Source organism: Procambarus clarkii, chromosome 50 (genome assembly GCF_040958095.1).
Source record: "Procambarus clarkii isolate CNS0578487 chromosome 50, FALCON_Pclarkii_2.0, whole genome shotgun sequence".
NCBI classification, from domain to species: domain Eukaryota; kingdom Metazoa; phylum Arthropoda; class Malacostraca; order Decapoda; family Cambaridae; genus Procambarus; species Procambarus clarkii.
In genome coordinates, this window is record NC_091199.1 from 9,591,770 (window position 1) to 9,617,724 (window position 25,955).

General features: G+C 37.5%; 3 protein-coding genes across 17 annotated transcripts in view; 2 read left to right on the forward strand and 1 right to left on the reverse strand.

Annotated features, from left to right (window-relative positions):
- LOC123772695 (uncharacterized) overlaps nt 1-4,699 on the forward strand; it is a 27,199-nt gene extending 22,500 nt beyond the window's left edge. For 4 of the 8 annotated variants that reach the window (XR_011222522.1, XR_011222521.1, XR_011222520.1 and 1 more), the window contains exons 15-16: nt 71-2,946; nt 4,628-4,699. Coding sequence is in view for 1 of the 8 variants with exons in the window: in XM_069303488.1 (XP_069159589.1) it covers nt 71-187 (117 nt within the window). In the remaining 7 variants the exon portion in view is untranslated. The remainder of the gene's footprint in view (nt 1-70; nt 2,947-4,627) is intronic. The other 4 variants (XR_011222525.1, XR_011222524.1, XR_011222526.1 and 1 more) reach the window with 2 other exon arrangements.
- On the reverse strand, nt 3,073-22,394 carry LOC123772693 (Rac family small GTPase Mtl). Of its 5 annotated transcripts, none has more exons than XR_011222527.1 (7): nt 22,159-22,314; nt 19,812-19,948; nt 18,531-18,645; nt 15,545-15,662; nt 14,097-14,257; nt 13,123-13,292; nt 3,073-11,344 (listed from the first exon to the last, which is right to left on the reverse strand). XR_011222527.1 is itself a non-coding variant. In XM_069303490.1 (7 exons), the coding sequence occupies exons 2-6, from the start codon at nt 19,925-19,927 to the stop codon at nt 13,215-13,217; spliced, it is 588 nt and encodes a 195-aa protein (XP_069159591.1). In that variant the 5' UTR covers nt 19,928-19,948; nt 22,159-22,314; the 3' UTR covers nt 3,073-11,344; nt 13,214. The 5 variants fall into 5 exon arrangements, 4 of the variants coding, with proteins under 4 accessions (XP_069159591.1, XP_069159590.1, XP_045621975.1 ...); XM_069303490.1 differs by having other exon boundaries at nt 13,214-13,292; XM_069303489.1 differs by having other exon boundaries at nt 3,073-13,292; nt 22,275-22,394.
- Nucleotides 22,395-22,723: 329 nt separating this feature from the next.
- The window catches only part of Als2 (Amyotrophic lateral sclerosis 2), a 50,689-nt gene continuing 47,457 nt past the window's right edge, over nt 22,724-25,955 (forward strand). For all 4 annotated transcript variants that reach the window (XR_011222519.1, XM_045766017.2, XM_069303486.1 and 1 more), the window contains exon 1: nt 22,724-22,845. The gene's annotated coding sequence lies outside the window, so the exon portion shown is untranslated. The remainder of the gene's footprint in view (nt 22,846-25,955) is intronic.

Genomic DNA, 25,955 nt, shown 5'->3' on the forward strand with positions numbered 1-25,955 from the left:
AAATATTGCTCGTTATTTTCGTATACAGTACTGTGTATGACATTCTTATATTTTACTAATATCTTTTCAGTCGGGTGTCTACACTATTGTGGGTGAAGGTGGAAAAATGACTCCATTGGAAGCCTTCACACTTCATCCTGTGCCTGATTCAAACGCTTCATCCCATGAGTGCCCTGCATCATCCTGAATACATCCTCTTCTACATTGTTCTATTCACTAGTAATAAGGTATCCTGTGTAGGGATAATCTGTGGATTTTACAGTTCCCTGTATTTATTTTTGTGGCACAGTATCTTTGTAATATCTGGAGAATGTCTTTAGCATGTTGAAACTTTTAACACATACGTGGCTGTGCAAGGGCAGTGAGGGTGAGGAGAGAAGCAGTCAGCAACTACGTGGAACTACACGAGTGCTGGAGCACATCACGATAAATAGACTTGAAGATATATAGTAAATTTTTCATGAAAAAGGAAACAAAAGAAGCAAAAGTAAGGAAGGTTGAGATACAGTAGTTTAATCATTTTTGGGTACGGAATTAGTTTTGAGGCAGCTGGTAACCGATGCAAATATCATAATGGGGCATCCGCAAGTGCATTTACGCACAAACCTGCATAGAAAGACTGTATTGTACCTCCAAAATCTAGATTACTGTTTTGTTACCAATCTGGATTTGGAGACATCTTGTACTTTTTGGCTATGTATCGTTAAAGTTTGGGGAGTTTTCTTATAGCAGATGATATAAGGGAGCCGGTCGGCCGAGCGGACAGCACGCTGGACTTGTGATCCTGTGGTCCCGGGTTCGATCCCGAGTGCCGGCGAGAAACAATGGGCAGAGTTTCTTTCACCCTATGCCCCTGTTACCTAGCAGTAAAATAGGTACCTGGGTCTTGGTCAGCTGTCACGGGCTGCTTCCTGGGGGTGGAGGCCTGGTCGAGGACTGGGCCGCGGGGACACTAAAGCCCCGAAATCATCTCAAGATAACCTCAAGATACTGTTCTGTAACACACCTTTAGGTGCACAAAATCATAACATTGTCATATACTGTAACAATATAAATAATTTATTTTGTAATGAAGATCCTCTATGGCTAACAAAAGTATAATTCTGTACTGTACAGTACTTGTAAATTGCTTAATCCTACGTGCATTTGAAATATTGAGAAATTTTCACACAATCTTTGCCACTAAAACCTTCTCCCTTGTACTTTGTTTCTCCTATTACCATAACAATAATGTTTGTCTTGAACCAAGGCAAGACTTTAGGTCTTTACTACAAAACAGGAAGTTGGACAATGCTTCTGGCTAGATTACTTATTGGCTATACACTATTAACACGACTTGTACCTTCTTGTAGAATATCATGATTTTCAAGATCAGACACTTTGCTTTCCCAGTACACTACAGTAATTTGTTCCTCGATAAAACCCTTGGTGACTGATACCTTTCACATTGTGCATCTGTCTTCTTGCTCTCACATTGACATCCTGAACTATATCTATTAATTCTTTGTTTATTTTTTTATGAAAAATGAATGAATATTGGATTTCTGTAACCAAAATATTGAGATGTGACAGCTAGTGAGGAGCTTGTAGAGTACAGCAATAAAAAATAGTATTTAGTAATATTAACTAATTGAGAGCCGGCAAAATTGCTCATACAGTACTGTACAACAGTCAAGCGGTAAAATACTTGTGTCCAAGAGATTCGTCATAAGGCCTGGATTTCAGATTCTGTTTTATCATAAAAACAAAAGATATCTAGTCAAATTGTGAATGTGTGTCAACCATACTACAGTGTATATTATGTACATTGTCATCATTGTAACCTTAATATTTTAAAAATTGTAATTTCTGCATAAATGGCTTTTGGTCAGCATCTTTCAAGTTCGTTTATTGAGACAATAAAATACATCTCGAAGGGATATACAGTAGTAGCTTAAGCTATTTGGTACCCTCCTTGCATCTTTGAATCGGCCTTAGTTACGTCAAAAGTTTCAGTTGGCTGGTGTATCATTTTTTACATACAGTAAACGTGTACACAACTCCATTCCCAAACCTGACCACTATGTAAATTAATACTTACTACCATAATACATCTATCCTTTCTTACATTCACTCAACTACTAATAACTGGTATTCATTACACTACATTGCACCCTAACTCGTTATTGCACCTCATTCATATCGCGAGATATGTTGGCTCCAGAATGCCTTTCTTGATTGGCCTTGTGTGATCTGACCATATCTAAACATGTATCAATATTTTTATTGTAAAGAAAAACATATTTTTCCCTTTTAATTCAGATTGTTTATCTGATATAGACCTGTAAATAGTACTTAAATAAAATTGTGAAAAACTTAAAAATTAAGATTTTATCTAACATATATACCAGTATTAACGAGCCAAGATTCAGCAGCACACGACATCTCGTCAAGTTATTTTCAAATTCAAAATTCAAATGTTTATTTAGGTAAAGTACATACATACAAGGGGTGATACAGATATTGATGAATTTATAGATAGAGCTAGTACATACAATGCCTAAAGCCACTATTATGCCAAGCGTTTCAGGGCAAATTTGACTGTTGTAGACTATGATCACCAACCCATTAAGCTTTTCTGATAGCAGGATTTGGTGTTAGTGACCTCTTAATGTTTCAGTGGAGCCAGTCGGCTGAGCGGACAGCACGCGGGACTTGTGATCCTGTGGTCCTGGGTTCGATCCCAGGCACCGGCGAGAAACAATGGGCAGAGTTTCTTTCACCCTGATGCTCCTGTTACCTAGCAGTAAATTAGGTACCTGGGTGTTAGTCAGCTGTCACGGGCTGCTTCCTGGGGGTGGAGGCCTGGTCGAGGACCGGGCCGCGGGGACACTAAAGCCCCGAAATCATCTCAAGATAACCTCAAGAAATGATTATTGAAGAAATATTGCAGGCATGTTATACAAGGTAACATAACCTTATGTATTAACTTCCAAATAAAGCTCATCATGGCTAAGCCTTCACTTGTAAATGAATTATGATGAACCATTTCTCCTTTATAACACATACACAAAAAGGCAGCAAAACAAAGAAGTCATATATTATTTATTGAAAGTCATGTTAGCTGTCCATGGGTATTTTGTGATACAAAATGTTGACAAAATCAAGGAAATTTATCTAATAATTTGTGCATCACAAAGACACTTATAAAAACAAGGAAGATGCAATAATCTTAACATAACTTTTGAAAAGAAAAGTTTTACCATTATAAAAACTAAAACTCAATCGACTTGCCTGCTTGAAATTTATAAATAACCCTAAATATTAGGGAGTACACAACGTGTGGGCAGAAGCGTATGTCAATGCTTGCACGTAAACAACCCAGCACTTGGTGGTGATTACTTACATCTTCCTTGATCCTACTGATCAAACAATAGAATTAATATCTGGTTAAGGTTCAAGATTATTTGGAAAGCTCTGGAAATTCAGATAAAAATGATTCATGTATAGGGAACACAGCTGATAATTATGCTAAGAGAGCAATCTCTCCCTCCAAAGAATATGGAAGTGTTTGACACCATCTTACAGAATTAAAATGCTAAGCTTAGCTATATGGTCCAAATTTTTTTTTATATTATTTAAATAACAAACCTTTTTAAACTTAAATAACTATTTTATTTAAGCTCATTTTTATCAATCAGTGAATTATGTTGCAAATAAAGTAGCTTCAGTTGCTGGTGTTATTGGACATGGCTGGTTTCAAGTTTTGAGTAGCACACAATTCAACATTAAACGAAAAAAATGAAGAGCATACTGTTTTCCATTAGTATATAACAAGTCTTTTACTTTTACATCATGAGAACTTTCCACTGTCAGATGTATGACACAAGAGTCTAATATATCATAACCAATTAGTGACCAACACAGAACACACTGTGGGGAGGTTTTTGACAGGTCTCATGCAAGTTAATTTCGTGCTTCACATTATTTGTGTAAACTTTCAGATCCACATAAAATGCACAAATGTCACAGGAGGCAGCATGTGTGTGTTTGTTTGGCAAATACTGTAATAATATCAGAAAATATATACAGTAAAGGCTATTTGCATCAGCATTTCTGAACTGATTACCACCATACTCACATTCTTGTATTTTTGACAACATTGTGAATACCTCAGTCCCTCCAAGACTGGGGGGTTTAACTGTCTGGTCTTCCCCAAACATCTCAGTTATCAAGCATTTCACACCAAGTGAAATTTGTGTCAATGACAAAGTATTTGTGTCAAAACTGAAACATTTGTTGGATTCTGTGATCTGGTTTGACAAAGTAAATGACTAGATATATACCAAATATTTAGAAGTCAAATTAGTACATTAATTCAAATACTGTATTGTATTGGGTGGTAATCAGAATACAGAAAAATGTATACATGTTATTTTAATTTTAACACCTGGCTTGTACAAGTAAAGTCTTCTGCATAGATGCCACCTAACGATGTAAGAAAAAAATAGAGATAAATACTTTAAAAAGAAAGCTGTTAACTTTTAAGACATTTGGTGGCATGTCCTGTGAATCTCCTGTATACAGGTAATTTATGTACATATTAAGTACAATATCAAAATTGACATTATTAACAATATTCTTTCAGAGCTGCTGTCAGGAATCACCCAGTTCTGGATTCTAGAAAAACAAAGTCACATAAAATATTAAAAGACCTGCATTGAAGTTTTATTTTCAGCAAAATTAATATTCGGGATATCATCTAATGGACTACACTAATACTTGTCAGTGATTAATTTACCGAATTTCAGAAATATAAATATGCTTACAGTTCTAAGCTACATCTTTGCTGCTCTATTAATAAACTCTCTGAAATAAGTATAAATGTCTTCAGCTATCTCCAGCATTACTTATAAGGAGGGATTATTTTCACACAAAACAGATTTCATAAGTGATGACATCTAAGGAAAAAATCTGATATTTTAGTGCTTAAAAAAATATATATATATATTATATATGTATATAAAATATTCAAAACACTGAAAACATTTTGATAATTTGTCTGTGATCAAAGAATTTCACAAATATGGCTTCAACCTGATGTCCTGATATTGAATACAACTGACTTACATCTGATATTTCTACATCATATGAACAATCATTTGCCCATAAATATCTCAATGAAATGCAATACAAAGCTGAATTAAGTCTTCAGTATAGAAATTTACACTTCCTATAATCCCATCGAGACCATAAATAACCCACTAGGAATATTTGTAAACAGCTACCAAATATCTTGTATCAATTTATCCATATCTGTCCAAACTATTTTATCATTTTCTAAAAATTAACGTACAGTACTGTATTAATTCAACATTCCGCACACGTCATGACCGTTTTCAGCTAGTGACTAGATGCTCAAACAAGAAAATATGAGAATTTGTCTTTCAGATCATGATGAGAAATTGTATTTAACTTTACAACAATAACATCCACCTCATCATTTCTTGAGACTTGACATTAAGTTTCATAAATCTAAGTTTATAAAATTATCAAAGGACACAGCATAAGAATCAACAAGCTAGCTATGTTTCTTCTATCTTTTGAACATACTAACCATCTTGTATATGAATACATGAAGAATTTGCAAAAATTAGCATACACATATCACTTTAAAATTATACATAAAAAAGCAATGGGTACATTCATTTATAATAGCATGAAGTGTCTCCTAGTTGCATGTGGCACACTTGTTGACTCGAATAACACGTGTACAGTATGGAGAACTCTGCAACGATCACACTGTCCCACACACACACACACGCGCGAGCATTACGCGGCTGACAACACGCAAGTTATTCAAAGTCTGGTTCTGTGCCACAACTGATGAGACGCTACACTTGTATGTGCACACACCTACTCTGCTACAAAAACATCTGTCTATGAACCACTGAGCTGTAGCCAATAGGAGCTGCCTAATGTAACTAACATGAGGGAATTTGACATTTATGCATTGTCCTAATGAAGAACGAATAACATAAAACAAATAAAGCTTCAGTTAAACAAATCAGTGGCTGTGTTGTAATCACAAAAATCTAGACCATAGGCTGCTTATTTTCTGTTGATTTACATTACAAAAGTTTCTAGAGGCACATCTTTAAAGTCCTTAAATCTACCAGGCTAACATTAAGCTTTAAAATAATATTGTGGAAGCCTCATTAGCATAAAAGAAAAGCTAAAGGTACCTATTATTCTGACTGAGAATTATAGGCGAGTTTATATATTCTGAAGCACGTTCTGTTGTAAGACACAAACATAACCTTGTTAATTTGAGGAATGAGAAGCTGCAATGTGACCTACAAGTTACAGAAAAAAAAAAAAAAATAATGTTGAAATAATTAGAGATGGTAAAAAACTTTTGGCCACCAGCCGAGTATTAGACGTCAACAGTTACCTTTGTGTTTTATCTATACAGTACAGTACTACTGTCAACATGGCAACGTAATACATTACCTAAAGGAGATATAACAAACAAGCTTCATAGGTTTTAGGAATTACAAAATGGCAGTCACATGTAGCATGCTCTTACCATTGTATATAATCAAGTCAATATTAGAAATCGAAATAATTTAAAGTCTCAAAATTGAACATTTATCTATGCCAATGACTTCCTAAATACAAATACAAGCTTTGACTTAACACACAAACTAATAAATGTACAATTTAAGAACATGCACTCATGTTCTCGCTCACTGCCAGAGGGCTTCCATATTCTATGGTTGTTTGTAAAGTTATGTAAATATATAACATGTGTGGTGTCCCCAAGACAGTATTGAAGTAAATTTTCCTAGTTTTAATTCACAGCTTATAATTTTGATATATTTTAAGAAATGCAAGACATGGACATTGACAAAACTTAGTTCTGGGTTTGTGGAGTGCACCAATGATGGCTGAATTACCAAAAAAAAAAAGTAATTTACAAAGTTCATTATATGGTGGTGAACTTTTTACTGTTACATATCAATTGTGTTCCATTAAGTTATAAAATGACAACTGCAGTGCTTGTCACAACCATGTAGGACGACAATCACTAAGAGGTGTTTGGTTAACGCATCAAGCTATTTTTTTGTATATATAGCTACTCCCTCTGCATCAAGTTGTCTCAGACCACATGCCACCAGCACTGCCCCAAAGTCAAAGATGGTAAGTTAGCACAACTACAGTGTATAGCAGCATTAAACAACTCTAGAATATTCAGAGTTCCTAGATCCAACCTGGGATAAAATATGAGAGCCGAAAGACACGAGATGATCGATGTTAAAGGAGTCGAACTTGCTGAAGATTTTATCGGGATGTGATACATGGAATCAGTGAGAATGTAAAAATTTACATTCATCCGGAAAATCAGGACATTCTACTAGACGAGTGGCTAAGTGGAACAATGCAATTCTGACAGTAGGAAGCCGATCTGTGTTCACGACAATGTTCCTGCCGTGACATCTTTTCAGCAGACCTTTTTACCTCTCCCAGTGCAGCCTTTTTGACAAAACAATAATTTGCTCATGAATTTAGTGAAAATGACAGAAAGTTTGGGAAAATCAGCAAAACACAAAGATTAGCTTACAATAAAGATAAAAACATTGGAAATACCATACAAAATCAGTTGAGGGAGTCAGGGGATAAAAAAAAATGTACCCCTGGAGCCTATCAACAAAACAATATCAACTGAAAACTATTTTTTTTTCAAAGTTATTGAAAAGCAAAGATTACTTTGAACAAAAATTAATCTTTAGTTGCGCGAAAGTACTTTGGGTCAGGAGGACGTGTAAATGTATCGTGGCAGTGAGGGCGAGTCATTCCTTATCCCCTAGCCATGTGGGGCCTCACCCAACTTCTGCCTTTCCAATGCAACCAATGTATTTGTTCCCTCCCAAAATGTTTACCATCTCAAGTTTGTTCTGTCAAGAGAGAACCTATTGTCATTTACAAATAACACTGAATAATCCAATAATATTCAGTTTGATCAAATACCAGGAGTATATGAATGTGCCCATGGCAAGATGGGTGTTGGTGACATGTTATCTTTACAACTTCCCTGTGGCTACCGAGCACTTGACTAATTTCTTAAAACAGAATCTGTTACCAGAGACCTCTGGCAGCTGCAGGGAAAGGGAAGGGAACTATCAGGAGAAAGTCCCCAAGCCATTACGACTATAAAGCACTTGGAAGGGATCAGGATGAGGACTGGGGATGGAACGGGGGAAAGGAATAGTCCCCAACCACTTAAGACTGTCTGGGATTGAACGCAGACCCGCATGAATTGAGATCGTCACCCTACCGTCTAGCCCAAGTCGTAGAGCACTATTCCTTGGGCAGTCGCAGATGCAACCATACATCAGCAGACTTGATCACAGCTCCAGTCTGTACACAGTGGTTAAGTGCCTATGAATTAATCTTGTGTGGCTCATACATAACCTCAGTAAAATGGGTTCCCCACTCCCTATTTCGGTGATAGGAGAAAGGCCACGGGGATAGGTCACATTTGATGGTATAAAATAAAATTAGTTCTGCTGCAACAGCAATACACACCACACAACATTCTGAATAAATTAAAATTCACAAAACATCATAAGACATACCAAAGGGGCATATTTGTATTTCTTTTCTTTGATGTACAGCTGCCAACATAAATGTGAAGAAATACATTATAGGACAAGTCTTTGCTGTAGACAATATTTTACCTTTGATGAGCTTTTTTCCAATCTTAAAGAAAAATGCAACAAACCCAGAGTGAAAACAGTCGACACTAGAGATCTGTCCTCATATGGCCTATTTCTTCACATCTCTGTTTTGTTTACACAATCACAATGGAACTACAATTCATTTTTATTGCTGCAACAATGATGATATTTGATATCTGGAACAAAATAGAGAAGTGCATGTAAGGTACAGGGATTTAAAACGTAATAACAAGTCTTGATATTGTTAACATGCTACTTCTATAGGAATCGAGGCAAATGAATGAAACATTGCTACATCATATATGTTCATTGAAATGCTATAGATTGAGGAATATCACAAATTTAAGAGCGCATCACCTCCATGCTTGTGTACCAAGTCGTGCACAAGCGTGTGTTTCTGTGTATATACTTAAGCGAATATATGAGCGTCAAGATGGGAATCTCGACACCCGTTGAATTTTAAGTTACCCCTGATCTGACAGGCTTGGCTTAAGTCCCACATGAAGGCTAGGATATCAATTTTGTCAATACCGAGAACAACTTTCTCAAGAGAACCCGCTGGTTCTTGCCCAAAACATCATAAAGCATAAACAAATGCTTAACCATCACTAATCTTTCAGAAATAAAACTGAAGAATATCTATCACAATACAATAGGATCTTCAATAAAAAAAATCTTTCAATGTGATACAAAACCTTGCATTTTGCAATTTCTTCATATTTTACATTGCTAATTAAATAAGTAACAGCTGCAGCAAAAATTCAGTATAAAAAAAACTTAAGAATATATTCTAAGCATATGTAATCACTACTTCAAACTCTTATGCAGGCACTTGTACACAGAAAATGTACATTAACTACACACAACAAAATGCCTTTGTTTACCTACAATATTACAAACTTGAATATAAGTCACAATTCCTCTGCTGATGACAAATTAAATGTCTGTTACAGTGATAAACTTAAGAAGTGATTAAAGAACAGCATTACTGCTAAAACTGTACCTCAGTATCCAATAATTATCAAAATAACAAATTTCCTTTTAAGCAATACGTGCCTACTGCTCTTTTGGAAAATTTGACCTCAAAGCACAAGTTTCAGAGCAGTCATGTAAGACAGAATCAAATCAATTTTTCTTGAAATAAATTCCACAATGTGATGATGCTGTTGTGTAGCATATAAATATGCCAGAGCTCATGTAAAGTAAGTAACTGATGTGCCTCGTGTTCAGTTACAAATATTATGCATATAGTTGAGCATTTTATAATTTCTGGATGTAAATAGTGCAAAGAATTTGACTTCTGAGAAAAACCCTCTATGAAATAGCAACAAACCTTTGGTATTTTGATATAGAATGCACGCAGTTCAAGCATTACGTTAAACCACCTTCAGTGTCGTACTGGTTGAGCACGTCTGGGGCTAGATTCACGATGCAGTTACGCAAGTACTTACGAACATGTACATCTCTCCTCAATCTTTGACGGCTTTGGTTACATTTATTAAACAGTTTACAAGCATAAAAACTTCCCAATCAACTGTTGGTATTGTTATAAACAGCCTCCTGGTGCTTCGGAGCTCATTAACTGTTTAAAATTTGTAAACAAAGCCGCCAAAGATTGAGAAAAGATGTACAGGTTTGTGGGTGCTTGCGTAACTGCTTCATGAATCTGGCCCCTGGTGTAGGCAATGAATGAACTGGTTACAGATCACCACATCCACAATCACATGGACAGTCAATGCATACTGATATTGGGTATAGTACTGAAGCAACTGATCAGAAATCTTATGTCTCCAATACCATGACTTTATATTTTACTAATCTTAAATGCTATACACTGGTGAATAGACTAGCAGTAAGAAATATTATCTGTCCAAACTTTAACATTCAAGTGCCTTGAATAAGTGCAAAAGAAAATGATTTGTTATTACTTGCGGTGAATCATAAGTAAAATGTACACAAGTCATCCGTCATTATAAATAACATAAGAATTATAAAAATAATCTTATATTATAATATGGGATTACAATACAGGATTTGAGAGGAACTGACAGAATGATGTGCAACAACCCCCAAAATCTGATACCAAAGACAATTTTATCAAAATGATTTAAACATCAAGATTGCCAACATCTTTTCATTTTTGCCTTTATTACATTGTAGTAAAGCAAATGTAAAACTCTGATAGACTAGGCAAAGAACTGAGTATATTTCAATATCAAATGTGTTAAGCCAACAGGTTCTATTATAATAAATAAATAAATAAATAAAATATATATATACATATATATTATTTATTTATTTATTGCATCAAGTAATTTTAGTAATGCAAAATTTTATATTAATGTAGGCAAATGGTTAAAACAAAACTTTTTAAGACAAACCACTTTTATTTAATTAAATTTGACTGTAGCCGACAAAATAAATCATAAGAGCTGTTTTTGGCCATACAGTACATTGCAACTACAATGTGTCCGTAGCCTTGTGCTTAACAATTAGCAGTAAGCACGCCAATACTTGCAGTACATACAGTACTATGAAGTTCTGCAACCAGTTCCCTTTGCCACAACAAGACTGCATTCAATTCATTTCTTCCCGTTTTGACACTTCCACCCAGTGTCGTGAAGCTAGGCAGAAAAAATATCGTTTAAAATCTACATGACAGGTTGTACTATCATTAGAGAGAGAGAGCATCAATGCAAGAGTAAGAAAAATATGATAATGACACAGGAGCACCATGGGGTTAGACACTGACCCTTGCGACTACCACCCAGCTCTAACGCTAGCAGTGTGGACGATCATTCTGCAAGATGAACCCTGCAGTTATCATACCTCATATGCTAAGGTAATCTTAAGCGGGGAAATGATAGCTTGGTAACTCAAGCAAAGTAAAAGTAATGATATAAATAAAGACATACCAAAACTTACACATTTTCCATAAATAAAGGGAACAACTTAATTCCGCTTAGCTACCATCTCACAAACTAAAGAATCTAAACAATTAAGAGAAAAGATTAACAGTTTAAAGAATTCTAAAATTTAAGAGTGAAAAGCATCCAAAAAAAATAATATTAATGCTTTAGTAATTGTCATCATTGTACACTGTAAACCCACGAAAAAGATCCAAGATCAAGCATAAAATAAAACTCGGCACCCTAATTTTAAAATACTGTGAACAGAAAGAGCTGCTGCATCTAGTCAACAGTGTGCCAAGCTCTGAATCTTTGACGCCGCACTGTACTACTGCCTGTGGTGTGACACAAGGCAGCTTTCTAGAATCTGGTAAGTTTGAGCTGCAATTCTGTTGGGACTCCATGTAACCCAGAACTAGAACCTTAGAACCCCCCCTTGAGAACCGAGATAGGCAAGTGCAGGGCATAAACAAGGTGTGTGGAGGAAGGCCGTTTCCTGGTTCAAGGGGCCAAAGAAGGCTTATTTTGCGATGTGTAGATATTATGCAAATACCTCAATTATCCAGGACATTCAAAGATCTTGGAACCTTGAATTATTTACAGTATTAACTATTAAAAACTCTGAAATACAAATTATGTATGAGAAGAGCCAATCAAAACCCTGTAATGTGCTGCCAGGCCAATACCGATTCCTCTATTATCACAGGTATTTTGTAAAGCAGTTGCTATTCACGTTAGCCCAGGATTTCTTATGAGAAACGAGCGTGTCAATAATGTAAAATCCAAAATAACCCATTCCAAGCCTTTTGTGAGCTGTTTTGAATATTTATGTCATATGAGTACAAAACTATAAAGGCTTCGTTTCAGGACAAGTAAATGCATGAAGTACCAATACAAAGAATATTAACCAGAACAATTATATATATATATATTATATATATATATTGTATATGTTATCTCTTAATAATGTAGATGCGACTGTGCATTCTAGAATGTTCTTGATAACAATAAATAGGAATAAGCTCTTCTTGGTACCCAAAGATAGAATTATATCAGTAAGCAGCTGCTGCTCAAATAGAATGACTCGCACACACAAAGATATGCTTACATGCACGCACACACATATGTACACTTGTACATACACCCATACATACAATATTGGATTAATTCCTATGAGTTTTGTGTTCTTCCCCCCCCCCCCAAAAAAAATAAAAAAATAAAAAATAAAAATTAAAAAAATCCCAATATTCTAAGTCAACTTCCAGCTAGCAACACCATTTTAAGCACTGCTGCACATCATTTCCTATAATGCTTATTATACTTTACATAATAAAAAATGAATCACGCATTTGACCAAACATGGCTGGAAAATTTAAGGCCAAATATAACAATGTGTGAAAAACATAAAACCCAGGTTTACAAAAAACACCAACGGTGAAAACAGCCTATCTGGTCATAAATATTGCTTTCAGTTGGAAAAGGGGCGCAGACACCTGACTTAATACTCGCTTGACTGGGGATCTGAGGCAGAATGGGGGAGACAGCATTGAGAGAGAGTAGTGAGAGACTAGCCAGCGTGTCAACCTTAGAGGACCGAGCACTTGCGCTGTCTTCTCTTCATGGGTTCTGGCCGCAGCACTGCCCTCACAGCTTCGTCAAATACCTGGCAAGCAGAGCAAATATGTTAAAACACCATTATTAAAGCCATGCTTATTTGAGAGACCATATTTGAGGATGGCCTAGTAAACATAATAAACAGTATACCTATTACAAAAAATAACTATATATCAAATATCATATTATTACCCTAGTTCCTACTTTCCTAGGGAGGGGACACATCAATTCAGAAAAAGGTAAATGATAGCCTAGTGGACCAAACTCTCACAAGTCAAGCCTGGCCTCGGGCCGGGCTCAGGGAGTAGAAGAACTCCCAGAACCTCATCAACCAGGTAATAGTAATTCAGAATGCAAAATTGAGCATCACAGATAAACAAAAACTACCTCACTCCAGCAGTCTTACTTCACAAGACCAGATGTCAAGTGGGCTTTGTGAAGTGTTATATACTGTGCATTACAACTACATTCACTCCCTTCTTATAAGCTGTTTTCCCCTAATCTTGTCTCATGCAATATTCTGTGTTGTCCGCACTCACTCCCAACTTCTTCACTCATCCTCGACTTCCTCTTTTACTCCTACCCTCAAATTCACTAAAACACATACTTTCATCAGTCTACCATCATCCATTTGTTTAATATGCAAAATTATCAGTTTATACAGAAAGTTAATTTAATGCCAGTACCAACTGAGAGCTGCCGGTATTAACTTTATGTCACAATAATCTTGACACTCTACAGACACAATCTGTACAATTGTTCATTTCAGCTACATAGACAATTACAAATATAAGTGTTAATAGGATGCCAAGTACTGTAGTTTGTAATGTATTCAATAGAATAACAGTAATACCTGCTTAAGTCCTCGTTGTGTTAATGCTGAGCATTCCATGTATTTCACAGCTCTGATTTTATTTGCTAGTTTTTGGCCTGCTTCCCGTTTAACTGGTGATTGTCCCTGGTCAGATAAGAGTGCTAGGGTTTCTTTATCTTCTCTCAGGTCCATTTTTGTGCCTGAAAATTTAAACAAATGTAAGCATTGAATGTCTTTTGCAAATAGAACTTACACTCTTTTCAAATGAAAGTAAAAATTAGTAGTGCCATTGAATAAATCCACAAGGGCCGTGACGAGGATTTGTTCATTTGATGCATCACGCAATTGTGATTTCTGTGTTTAATACAAAGTGTAATTTAAATATATGAAATCTTATCTATATTGGCCGACCTCTCACAGTGCTCAAGAGAGAACTTGATAAACCCCTCCAAAGGATACCTGATCAACCAAACTGTGATACATACTCCAGCCTGGCCTATGTATCCAGTATGTATCCACGTCCAACAGCCTGGTTGACCAGTCCAGCAACCAGAAGGCCTGGTCGAGGACCGGGCCACAGGGACGTTGAGCCCCGAAATCCTCACAAGGTAACCGCAAAGTAAGGTATTGTAATGTTTATTTCATAACACAGTATTTGCTGAAGAAAGCTGCCTTAATTTCAATAGCAGCACTAGTGAAACTTTGTAAACAAAATTCTGGCTACTTCCCTCTAGTTCTATGTTCAGAACTCATTAATCTGTACACAGCTTTAAACTTTTACTACAAGTAATACTACTACTCATAAGTGTGCTTGTCCTTTAGTAAATGACATCTTGCTCATTGTTCTAGTACACATGTTACTACAGTTCTGAAGGACTTGCAATAACTGTCACTACAGATGCTCTTCAGTGCACACAGTTTATAAGAACACATGAACATAAGAATAAAAAGCAACGGCAAAAGGCCTATTGGGCCACATGAGGCTGCTCTATGCCAACCCCAACTCATTCACATATACGTCTGATCGCATACGTCAGGCTGCGAGCAGCCGCGTCCAACAGCCTGGTTGATCAGTCCAGCAACCAGGAGGCCTGGTCGACGACCGGGCCGCGGGGACGCTAAGCCCCGGAAGCACCTCAAGGTATATATATGTCTTACCCACACTTGAAACAATCCAGTTATACTACTGTATTATGTTACCCAGGTATCACTGGCTTTAAAAATCATTTTGTAATTTTTTTTGTTACACATAGAAGTGATTATGTTTTGTAATGCATCTGCACCTACAGGTATATCAGCTTCATTGTTAAAATCTACCAATTAAACACTCAACTAAAAAAACTCAAAGCTGTTTTAAAATCTTTAAAGGCATTCAAATTATATACAGACCAATGGTTTCACAAGGAGAACCATACTGTAGCTAAACTAGCCATGAGGCATGAACAAATTAACTTCTTTCAAAGTGTTCATAAAGGGCAATGACTTACCAACGAGAATTATAGGAGCATCTGGACAATGGTGTTTAATTTCTGGATACCATTTAGAGGTGACGTTCTCACAGGAGGACGGACTCACCACGCTAAAGCAAATCAAGAACACATCCGTCTAGAGAATCAAAGAGAAAAAGATTAAAACTAATATCAGGCCTCACTGGAATAACTTGTGTATTATATTTAAAAATAAACTACATAATTATGAACAAGACATAATGAAACAATTTAATGTAACAGTATCAATGATCTCTTAACCCTTTTTTTAGCAGCACAGGGATGAAGTGGCACAGTGATGAAAGAACCTCATAATGACCGAACCACACGCGAGAAGATGGATAAGCGACGACGTTTTGCTCCGTCCTGGACCATTATGAGATAGTGTGATACAAGAGAACCTTATGACCAACCACTCCCACTCACATACAACCACTCTTGTATCCCCCTGTGGCCAAGTGGGCAAAGGACCCATCCTCTTATACGTGTCCTCACAGAGGACATAATCAGTCACAGACCTAAAGCAATGCAAAAATTCAGGGTCTAGAAAAAAAAAAAAACAGGAAGGTATTGGTGTGTGAGATGCAAAGGGTACAACAGATCAAAATGTAAATTGTGACAGTACAATACAACATAGCAGGCGTGTTACATATGAACGTGCTACATAAACTAAGTAGCGAATGTAAAAAAATATTACTGTACATTCTCCGTCTTATCAAAGTTGCATATTACATGCTTGATTTATCAGATTGAAATTGTGTAAAGGTGTGCATATGGTGGGTGGTAGGGACAGCTGTTATACTCACATACTTGTGCTTGCAAGGGTTGAGCTCTGGCTCTTTGGTCCCGCCTCTCAACCATCAATCAACTGGTGTACAGATTCCTGAGCCTACTGGGCTCTATCATATCTATATTTGAAACTGTGTGTGGAGTCCGCCTCCACCACATCACTTCCTAGTGCATTCCATTTGTTGGCTACTCTTGACACTAAAGAAGTTCTTCCTTATGTCTCTACAGCTCATGTGGGTACTCAGTTTCCACCTATGTTCCTTTTGTGTGTATCACCTGTATTAAACTGTCTTTATCTACCCTATCAATTCCTCTGAGAATTTTGATTATGATGATCATGTCTCCCTTAACTCTTCTTTCTTCTGGTGATGCAAGGTTCAGTTCCCATAGCCTCTCCTCATAGCTCATACTCCTCAGCTTGGGTACTAGTCTGATGGCATACTTTGAACTTTCTCCAATTAAGTCTTGTACTTGACTAGATACAGACTCCATGCTGGAGCTGCATACTCCAGGATTGGTCTGACATATGTGGTATGCACTATAAAGTTCAAAATGATTCCTTACACAAGTTCTAAAAGGCAGTTCATATGTTAGTCAACAAGCATATGCCGCTCATGATATCTTCTTGATGTGGGCTTTAGTGGACAGGCCTGGCATGATATCAACCCCTAGGTCTCTCTCTCTCTCCTTGATTCGAGTATTTAATCTCCCAAATGGTACCTGTGGATAAGTGAGTGGCAGGGATACCTGGATTGTACCTGGATGGGGTTTGGGAGTTACTCTACTCCCCAAGCCCGACCCAGGTTTGGGATATAGCTGCTGTGGATGGATGGTAGGCAGGGACAGGTGATGTGGGTGGATGAATGGATGGATGGTAGGGACAGGTGATGTGGCTGGGTGGGTGGTAGAGGCAGGGACAACTACTGTGGGTGGGTGGTTACAGATCAAAGAAAATGTTAGGAAGGAAAGCTGGTGAGAGTAAAATGTCAATAAGGTCTCCTCCTGCACATAGTGTTTTTACTGTACTTAAAAGTTTGAACACTATAACCTAATAATTACACAATGTGGACAATTGCTATGTTAATATTATGAAAAAGTATAACAATAGACACTGAAAATGACAACACTTTTGCATTCCAATGACACTAAAACATGTCATCTATACTCCAAAAGTAAATGTTCCGATGACGCTAAAATGCATGATCCGACTGCTATTCATAAGCATTCATACATTCATCGCTGTTGTGTATAATCTATTATAAATACACTTGTTCTCCAAAGAATTCAATTCTCAACATTTTGACACCAAATTTATAGTTATAACTTAACAAATAACCTGGAAAATGTACAACGATTGTAAAAAAATTCACATTGCTGAGAGGCATGTGAGCAGCCCGGGGAGCCCTGAACATTTACAATCAGGATTAAAAATAAAAATAATAATAATAAAGAATATACAATACTGAACAGCAATAGCGCACAGATAGGCTTCAAATATAAGATAAATTAAGTCAGTGTTTTGCTGATATGAGATTATATTATTATCTGTCTATGAAAAGGGAAAGGTAATATTATTTACAATCACTCTTCACATTTTTAGCTTATCAGACAAAGCACTGAGATAACATTCAGTGCATCTCACACATGGCTCATACTCTAGCTGGAAGATGATTCTAAATGGATATTCGCGAGATTCAGTATGAAGCAGTACTTACATGACTTACATGTATATAAACAGGTACACTGTTGTTACATGTATATAAACAGGTACACTGTTGTTACATGTATATAAACAGGTACACTGTTGTTACATGTATATAAACAGGTACACTGTTGTTGCATGTATGTAAACAGGTACACTGTTGTTGCATGTATGTAAACAGGTACACTGTTGTTACATGTATATAAACAGGTACACTGTTGTTACATGTATATAAACAGGTACACTGTTGTTACATGTATATAAACAGGTACACTGTTGTTACATGTATATAAACAGGTACACTGTTGTTACATGTTCCGTATATAAACATTCAGATTACAGCATCATTTATCATCTACCATCAAGAAAATCTTATTCATGAGCCAATTGATTTCTGGGAATTAATCTCATAACAATACGAGGTGAGGGCATTTGGAATACAGTACTGTACTTACTCCTCTTTGTATTAGATGCTGAATACAAAGGTAAACTGACCTGTGGATAAGATAACGGTCGCAATCTATCATAGTCTTCTTGCCCCGCCGTGTCCCAGAGCCCCAGACTTACTGGAATGCTATCCACTACCATTGGTGCCGAGTAATTGTCAAAGCTGAAATCATACATTAAACATTATTAGTCCTTTAACCCCCTAATGTTTAGTCCTTTAACCCCCTAATATTTTATTATAACGAAGATAAGAACATTTAGTTCAAATCAAAATTTATAGAAAAAAAATGTAGAACATGCACACACACCCTCTGTAATATCTTGCCAGGTACAGTACTGAAATTAGATGATATTTCAAGTTCCGACTTAAGTGAAAACCTTTAACAATCTTGAGAAACTCCCAGTAAGGTAGGGTACACAAAACCCTACATTTATACTACAGGGTTAATGAAATGTAAAATAATATAACTTGGATGCTAGGCGTCTTTAGTGAGTTTCTAAATAGTGTCTATAAGACAAACATAATTCTGTTCAAAAATAAAATGAGAGTGAATGAAAATGGAGGAAGGGATAAATAATAAATAAATCAAGAAATAAAATTGTATGTCCAGGAATGGCTGTTGATAGCATGTGCTATGTATATGCAGTAGAGTATTACAGCATATAACACCTGACTGTTCAAGATATCACAGAAGACGTTAAAAACGGTAAACAAAATTTTTAACTTGAAAACCCCATTTTAACAAAAAGGCGTCATCGATAATTACTGGATTGCTTTCAGTTGTCGCTGAACATTCACTCATGGACAGTGTATGAATTATTTCATGTTGTTGAACTACTTAGGTTCTAGGACAATAACTCAGTGGAAAAATTGGGTTGACTTTCTTTGTCTATCACAGAATTATTAACCGACTGTCACCTGCTTGTGGTGCCATCTATGCAGATTCTCACCATACACTGCTGGACAATGTAGTTACTATGAACAAAAAATTTGGCCTGAGATATTAATACAATGGTACAATATCAAAGCTTTTGGTGACTATAGTGGCTAGTACTAGGGCAGTGTTGTATGTACCATAATGTTGTGGCAATGTTCTTTAAATAGTCATACAGTCTATTTCTTGTACAGTATATTTCATCGTTCATGTTTTGTATAATTGATAATATTGTATCATTCCTATTAATTGTAAAAATCTTAAATTACCACTAGGACAGGTATAGCTGTGAAAATATAATTTCTCAGACTGCATCACCCGAAGCACAACTATGTCAGGAAATGCCTATGGCTCAGTTCAGAATTCAAGCTGCAAATATATCATAACCACTTACACTGTGGGGACGTATTCTTTAGGGAAGGAGTCTGTGGTATAGGATATAAGCATACAGGTCTTGCCCACGGTACCGTCTCCCACAACCACACACTTAATGGGACGGCCAGATGACATCTTCCCTTCTCTCTTTCACACCTGTCAATAAGAAACAAAATTATCAAGTTAAAACCAAAAACACTTAATAACAATCAATAACAATTAGTTAAAATATAATATGTTTGAGCCCCCCCGCCTCAAAAAAAAAGTGCACTGAGCATAACGGAATGCCTCTTTCTGGACCTAGTCTCAATAGCTCCCAGAATATTTATTCGTGTCGCTACTTGTCAGACTAGTTAATGCTAGGATTCTGCAAGACTCACTGCCTACTGAGGATGACAGCCTTTGTCACATCAACAAGGCAAGTAACACTTGGAAATTTGAGATTAATGTAACACTTAGGCAACCCCTCCTAAAAAATGAAAGGAGGCTATGACACCCAAATTCCTGCAGATATATGCCCTGGAAAAGTGCAGAATTACATTAATAAAAACAAACGATCTGAATGGTTTCTCCCATTTGCCACCAGGTGGCATCGATGCCATTGGCAATCACGTGGTGAGACTTTATGTAGGCTCCCTCTCCTTCCCCACCTTCTACCATTACAATTTTATGATTTCCTTCCTACATTTTCCCACCATAAAGACGATGCCAAGAAGGCAACATCTTTTTGTGTCTAGAGCCGACTTCATCTAGAGTCTAGACGAAGTTGGTTATTCAATATTTAGGTAGAATTTGTTCAGAAGCCAGAAGGGTCCTGTCCCTCTTCAGGTCACTAGAGAGAGTAGCCCCTCGAGTAAATTCAGGGGAGATTCTAATTTGTGTATTATCAAAATGCATTCCGTAGTGACAATGGTTTATAATAATACAGTTACAAGTCTTTTTTTTCCAATGTAGATTGTGTGTGTACATGATCAGGTTAAACACTGCTGGGTCTGGATAGAAACTAGACAGGTAACTATGTAGACAACAATGCTTTTGGATACAGAGACCTCAATACTGAAACTGAAATAAGTTTATTGAGGTATAAATGCACACAAAAGGATGTCGTACCTCGAGCTATTCTCACCCCGTTAGACCTCAATATGCCTTACAGACTTCCTATGTCTGTAAGACACACACACACACACTGGTACACCAATACATACACACACTATATACACACATATACGAATACATACACTACATACACACATATACCAATACATGCACACATACCAATACATGCACACATATACCAATACATACACACACTGGTATACCAACACAATAAGAGAATAAGACCATTCACTGAGGGCCACTACCTCTCTAGTGGCTTCGATGAGAATAGGAAGCCAGCAGCTTGTCAAAGGTCCCCTCCCCCACATTTGTCCGGATGACTTTATCGAGCTGGATTTTTAAACTCAGCAATGTTTTGGCAATGATTTATGGAATTATTTGCCAGGCAACAAAATACACTTGGGGTTGCTGAATTGTTTTAGGCATAGATTACATAAATATATGGGTTATCTTGAGATCTTGAGGTTATCTTGAGATGATTTCGGGGCTTTAGTGTCCCCGCGGCCCGGTCCTCGACCAGGCCTCCACCCCCAGGAAGCAGCCCGTGACAGCTGACTAGCACCCAGGTACCTATTTACTGCTAGGTAACAGGGGCATTCAGGGTGAAAGAAACTTTGCCCATTTGTTTCTGCCTCATGCGGGAATCGAACCGCGGGGTGATTGTGCTTGGATTTTTGTTGTTGTTTGTTTATATATATATATATATACAAGAGTTCTTACATTCTTGTTATATAAATAGGAACTGCCTTGCACGGGTCAATGAGCCTTCTGCAATTTCTTGTTTTTTTATAACTGTGGCTGGTATGCTAGCATGTCAATATGCATTACCACTGTGCTAAAAGTCACCCAAATCAACAGGATAATTCATTAGATTTTTATTTATCTTAGGTGAGAGGTAACGTTTGCCACACAAACACATGGTGTCAATACTCGCCTATATGACCCGGGACTCACACGCCCACGCCCCAGCATGGGCCACACACGCAGCCAGCAGCGGGTGTGGGCTGGCAGGGTGTGGGTGGTGAGGGCGGGGACAGTAAGCCAGGTGGGCTTCAGCCCATGTATGTGTGTGGGGGGGGGAGAGGGAAAAAGGGCTGGGTCTTCACCCACTGTAAACAATCCCTGCCTCACACCACCCACCCCTGTGTTCCCCCCCTTGACCCGCCCCGCAACCACGCCCACACCACCCACTGGCTCATATGGCCGCCCACGGAGACACTCAATACGGAAATACTCCAGCGAAACGGTACCATTTACCCAGAAAAAGCCAGCCAGACAGTCAACAGTTCTCCATAGTCGTCCCAGGTGGAACTGATCCTCACACCGACCTTCTCCTTGGTTCCTCTTCTCACCCAACAAATATTACCTATAAAAATGCCCAAAGTTCGTTATACACCGCGGCAAATAATTCCTCAGGCGTTTTTTAAGAGATTGGTGGATGATATAGCACAACGTGGTCAAATAATTTCTATTTATATGATGTTTTCCAGTCAGGTGAGCCGAGCCGCAAGTCAAAGAGACTCCGTCTAATTATTAGGATTATACAATATACATAACTTTTTGCACTCTTAATATGCAAATATCTACTACGTTAACGCTGACTGTAACAAAAAAATAATTTAATACAAACAAAACCATAAAGACTATATATAATCCCCATCTGCGCCGCTGATAAAAATTATATTGTGTAATTAGATTATCAATTAAGTTTCTAGCAAAGAATGACAAATATTTACAATCTAGAACATTAGAATTTTACAGAATAATCAATATACTGTGTATGCTGTATTTTTAAAGGCAGTTATGGTGGTATATGTATTGTGAAATATATTATCTTGAATACCGGTGGGGACAACAGTGAGAGGAGGCGAGAGTGAGCCCCAGACAGACGACGTAGGAGGCTGACGTTTTGTCTTCTCCATGACTAACATATCGAGGTGAGGAGCCCCCTACTGCACCCAGTTGCCTTGTCCTGTGTGCCCACCACACCATGACCTCCAGCCTGGCGAGGGCGGCGATGAGGGAGTAAATGCATGAGTGGTGAGAAGTGGCGAGGGTCAACCTTGAGGGGCGGTCTCATTTGCCTCACTCCTCACACTCTCTCCATCACTAATCGACTGAATTGTAACATAAATGGACTGGAAGTTCAGTCAGCACAGCCATAATTTAAGAGCCTCTGTAGTATAAATGGTGTCATGCATTTTCTTGCAAATTATTATTAAGACATGCGAGTTTAAGATTCCACACTATTTATCTTTGCTTCCATTAGTATTTTGTTTAAAGAGCAAAGCAAATACAAACTAGCTAACTTGAAACTCACTATGTGGCTGGGAAATCTAGTTAAAAGTTGATCACTCAAATTAAATCAATCCATTTTGTATCAATTTGAATTATATGCCAATGTCACTATTTAATAAATTCTTTCATGTGTTGAGCAGTATTTTTTATTTTAGCTGTCAGGGGTGTCCAGCTTGTCTTCCCACTCTGTACATTTATGGGTTATGTAGTACAGTGGTCTGTGTTCTTGACTCGATTGAGGATCCCGGATTAGAATGCTGGGCAGATCAGAAATTGATGCCTCTGCTCACTGTGCAGTGAATAGGTACCTAGGTGTTAGGCAACCACTGTGAGTTGCATCCTGGAGATGGTTAGTACTTTAATCTAAAGAGGATGGAGGAGGACCTAGTTATAAAGTTGTCCCCAACATTGGAAATTATTATTACCACAATGGATAATAGCACTAGGTGAAGTACAGTACAGTACACAAGTACACAAAGAAATAACAGTGGTGTGATATATCAAAGAGAAAATAAATTTTGTTATAGTGTGACGGGTTGTGGTATCGCAGCTATACTGAACCAAGATGGTATGATTCTCTCTCACATAAATAAAAAAAAAATGCTGCTATTGGCCTTGCAGTGTGTAAGTCGCAGATGGAAACAAATGAAAATCATAAAATAAATAAATAAAACAATTTACTGAAATATTAATGAACAAAATTGGCACGAAAATACTTGGCTATTATGTAATGCAAAGGTGAGCTAGATAATATGACATTAATACAGAAATAAACCGTAAGCAATTAATACAAAGCATAAAAATATACTGGTGTACTGAAGACAACTACCATACCACCACCGCATCAGACACACGGCGTTAGCTGAAGGCAGACGACGGGTGACAGAAACCAAGGTGTTCCAAGAGCACTAAGAGAGAGACTGCCTCTCCAGGGAGGCGGTGCCCTTTATATAGTCTGGCAGTGATGACTCATCCGGTGTCAATGTAAGATGGACATCTGGTCAACTAGCAAACTGCTCGTTTGTGGCTGGCGGTGCCTTTGTGTTGAGCTGCACCACTGCCAGTTGAAGGCGGCTAACTGCTTGTTTGTGGGGGCAACTACCAGTTAGGAGAGGCGCCCGGCTTGCCTCTGAGCCATATCAGGCCGTGCCAGGCCCTGGGGGGTATGGAGAGGTGGCAGGACTGATGACTCATCTGGGCTGGTGTAGATGTAGACTTCCAGTACAGAGGCATTGAAGGTGAAGGGAAAAGGCAGTTCCACTGCTATGCGGGGGATTCACGTGACAATAGGCTTGGCCTATCGTGGCTGAGTGGGTTAAGGCAAGTGTCTGGGAATCGCCAGAATGCAGGTTCAAGTAACTTCATTGCCCAAAAATGATTTTCTTAGAGTACAGTAGTATAAGAAATGTGAATCTATTACAGTTTTCTTAAAGTCTACTGTTATATTATTAAAAAATATGAAAAGAATGACACAGTCATTCATATAGTTCATAGACATGCAATGTATAATTCCTGTTATCAGGTACAGGAAGCCTGTACTTAGGCTTACCAAGGACCCCTCTAGGTCAATTACCAGCCCTCCTTTTGATGCAATCCCACAGCAGTTGCCTAACTCTTGGGTTATTTACTGTTAGATAAATAGATGTATAAGGTGAAAGAAAATGTGCTGAATCATTTCTGTCCCTCCCGAGCTATTGGAATACTGTAGTACTTAAATTTGTGTTAATTTACAAGTCTTGCACTAGTTTCCTATGATGCTAGTGTGTGTTGATGGAGTGAATGGTGTCCATGGAGTAAGCCAGAGAATATACATTGTAAGAAAATTGATTTGTGTTATATTTAAAGAAGGAGAACATAAGAATTAGGGAGCACTACAGTAAACCCATTTAAATCCATCCTTTAGCACATATCTGACCAATCTATTCATAAATCCTGTTAAACTGTTTGTCTAAATAATACTAGCTGGCAAGCTATTCCACTTGTCTCTAATATTCAAAAAAGTATTTAATTACATTCCTCTTAGAATGTATCCAACTTGTACCCAATGTTGCAGGTTCTGACTCGTTATGGCAATTCCATAACCTCATTTATATCCTCTTTATTTATTCACCTAATCAACTTGAAAACGTGTCGTATTTTCCCCTTGTTCTGCATGTTTAGTGAGTACAGATCGAGACACCTCAATCTGTCCTTGTAGGAAAGGTCCCAGATACCAGCTGGCTTCCTTGTCATCCTTCTCTATTTTCTCTATTTTCTCTATTTTCTCTAGTGTTGATATTTATATTTTCTCCAGTGTATAATAGTGCGTGGGATTGGGTGGTTATAAATAGGAGCTGCCTCGTATGGGCCAATAGGCCTTCTGCAGTTACCTTTATTCTCATGTTCTTATGTTCTTATTTATTGTATAGTGCAGTGACCAGAACTGCACTGTATAGTCCAAGTGGGACCTCATCATTGTTAGATACAGTAAAGCTGAATGATATTATTCATGTTTCTGTTACTTACTATAAGTCCCAGCATTGTGTTTTCTTTATTTCATGCATGGGTGCATTGCTGTCTGGGCCTCAGGTGGCAGCTAACCATGACTCAAAAGTGTTAGTCATGTATTACTATAAAATTCACTGGAGATGCAAAGATCTTGGCTTTGTTTCAAAGTATGAATGATTACATACTTCTTATGTATAAAGTATTTGTGCTTTGAGGATGTGTTGCATCACTTTCACTAAACATGAATTGAAGGCATTATAAT

Bases quoted from the DNA above. Each gene is read 5' to 3' on its own strand.
- LOC123772693 (XM_069303489.1), bottom strand. From the start codon at position 19,927: ATGTCATCTGGCCGTCCCATTAAGTGTGTGGTTGTGGGAGACGGTACC. The intron at 18,646-19,811 runs GTAAGTGGTTAT...GTATGATTTCAG, and splicing joins AAAGAATACGTCCCCACAGT to CTTTGACAATTACTCGGCAC. The intron at 13,293-14,096 runs GTATTACTGTTA...TCTGCTTGCCAG, and splicing joins CACAACGAGGACTTAAGCAG to GTATTTGACGAAGCTGTGAG.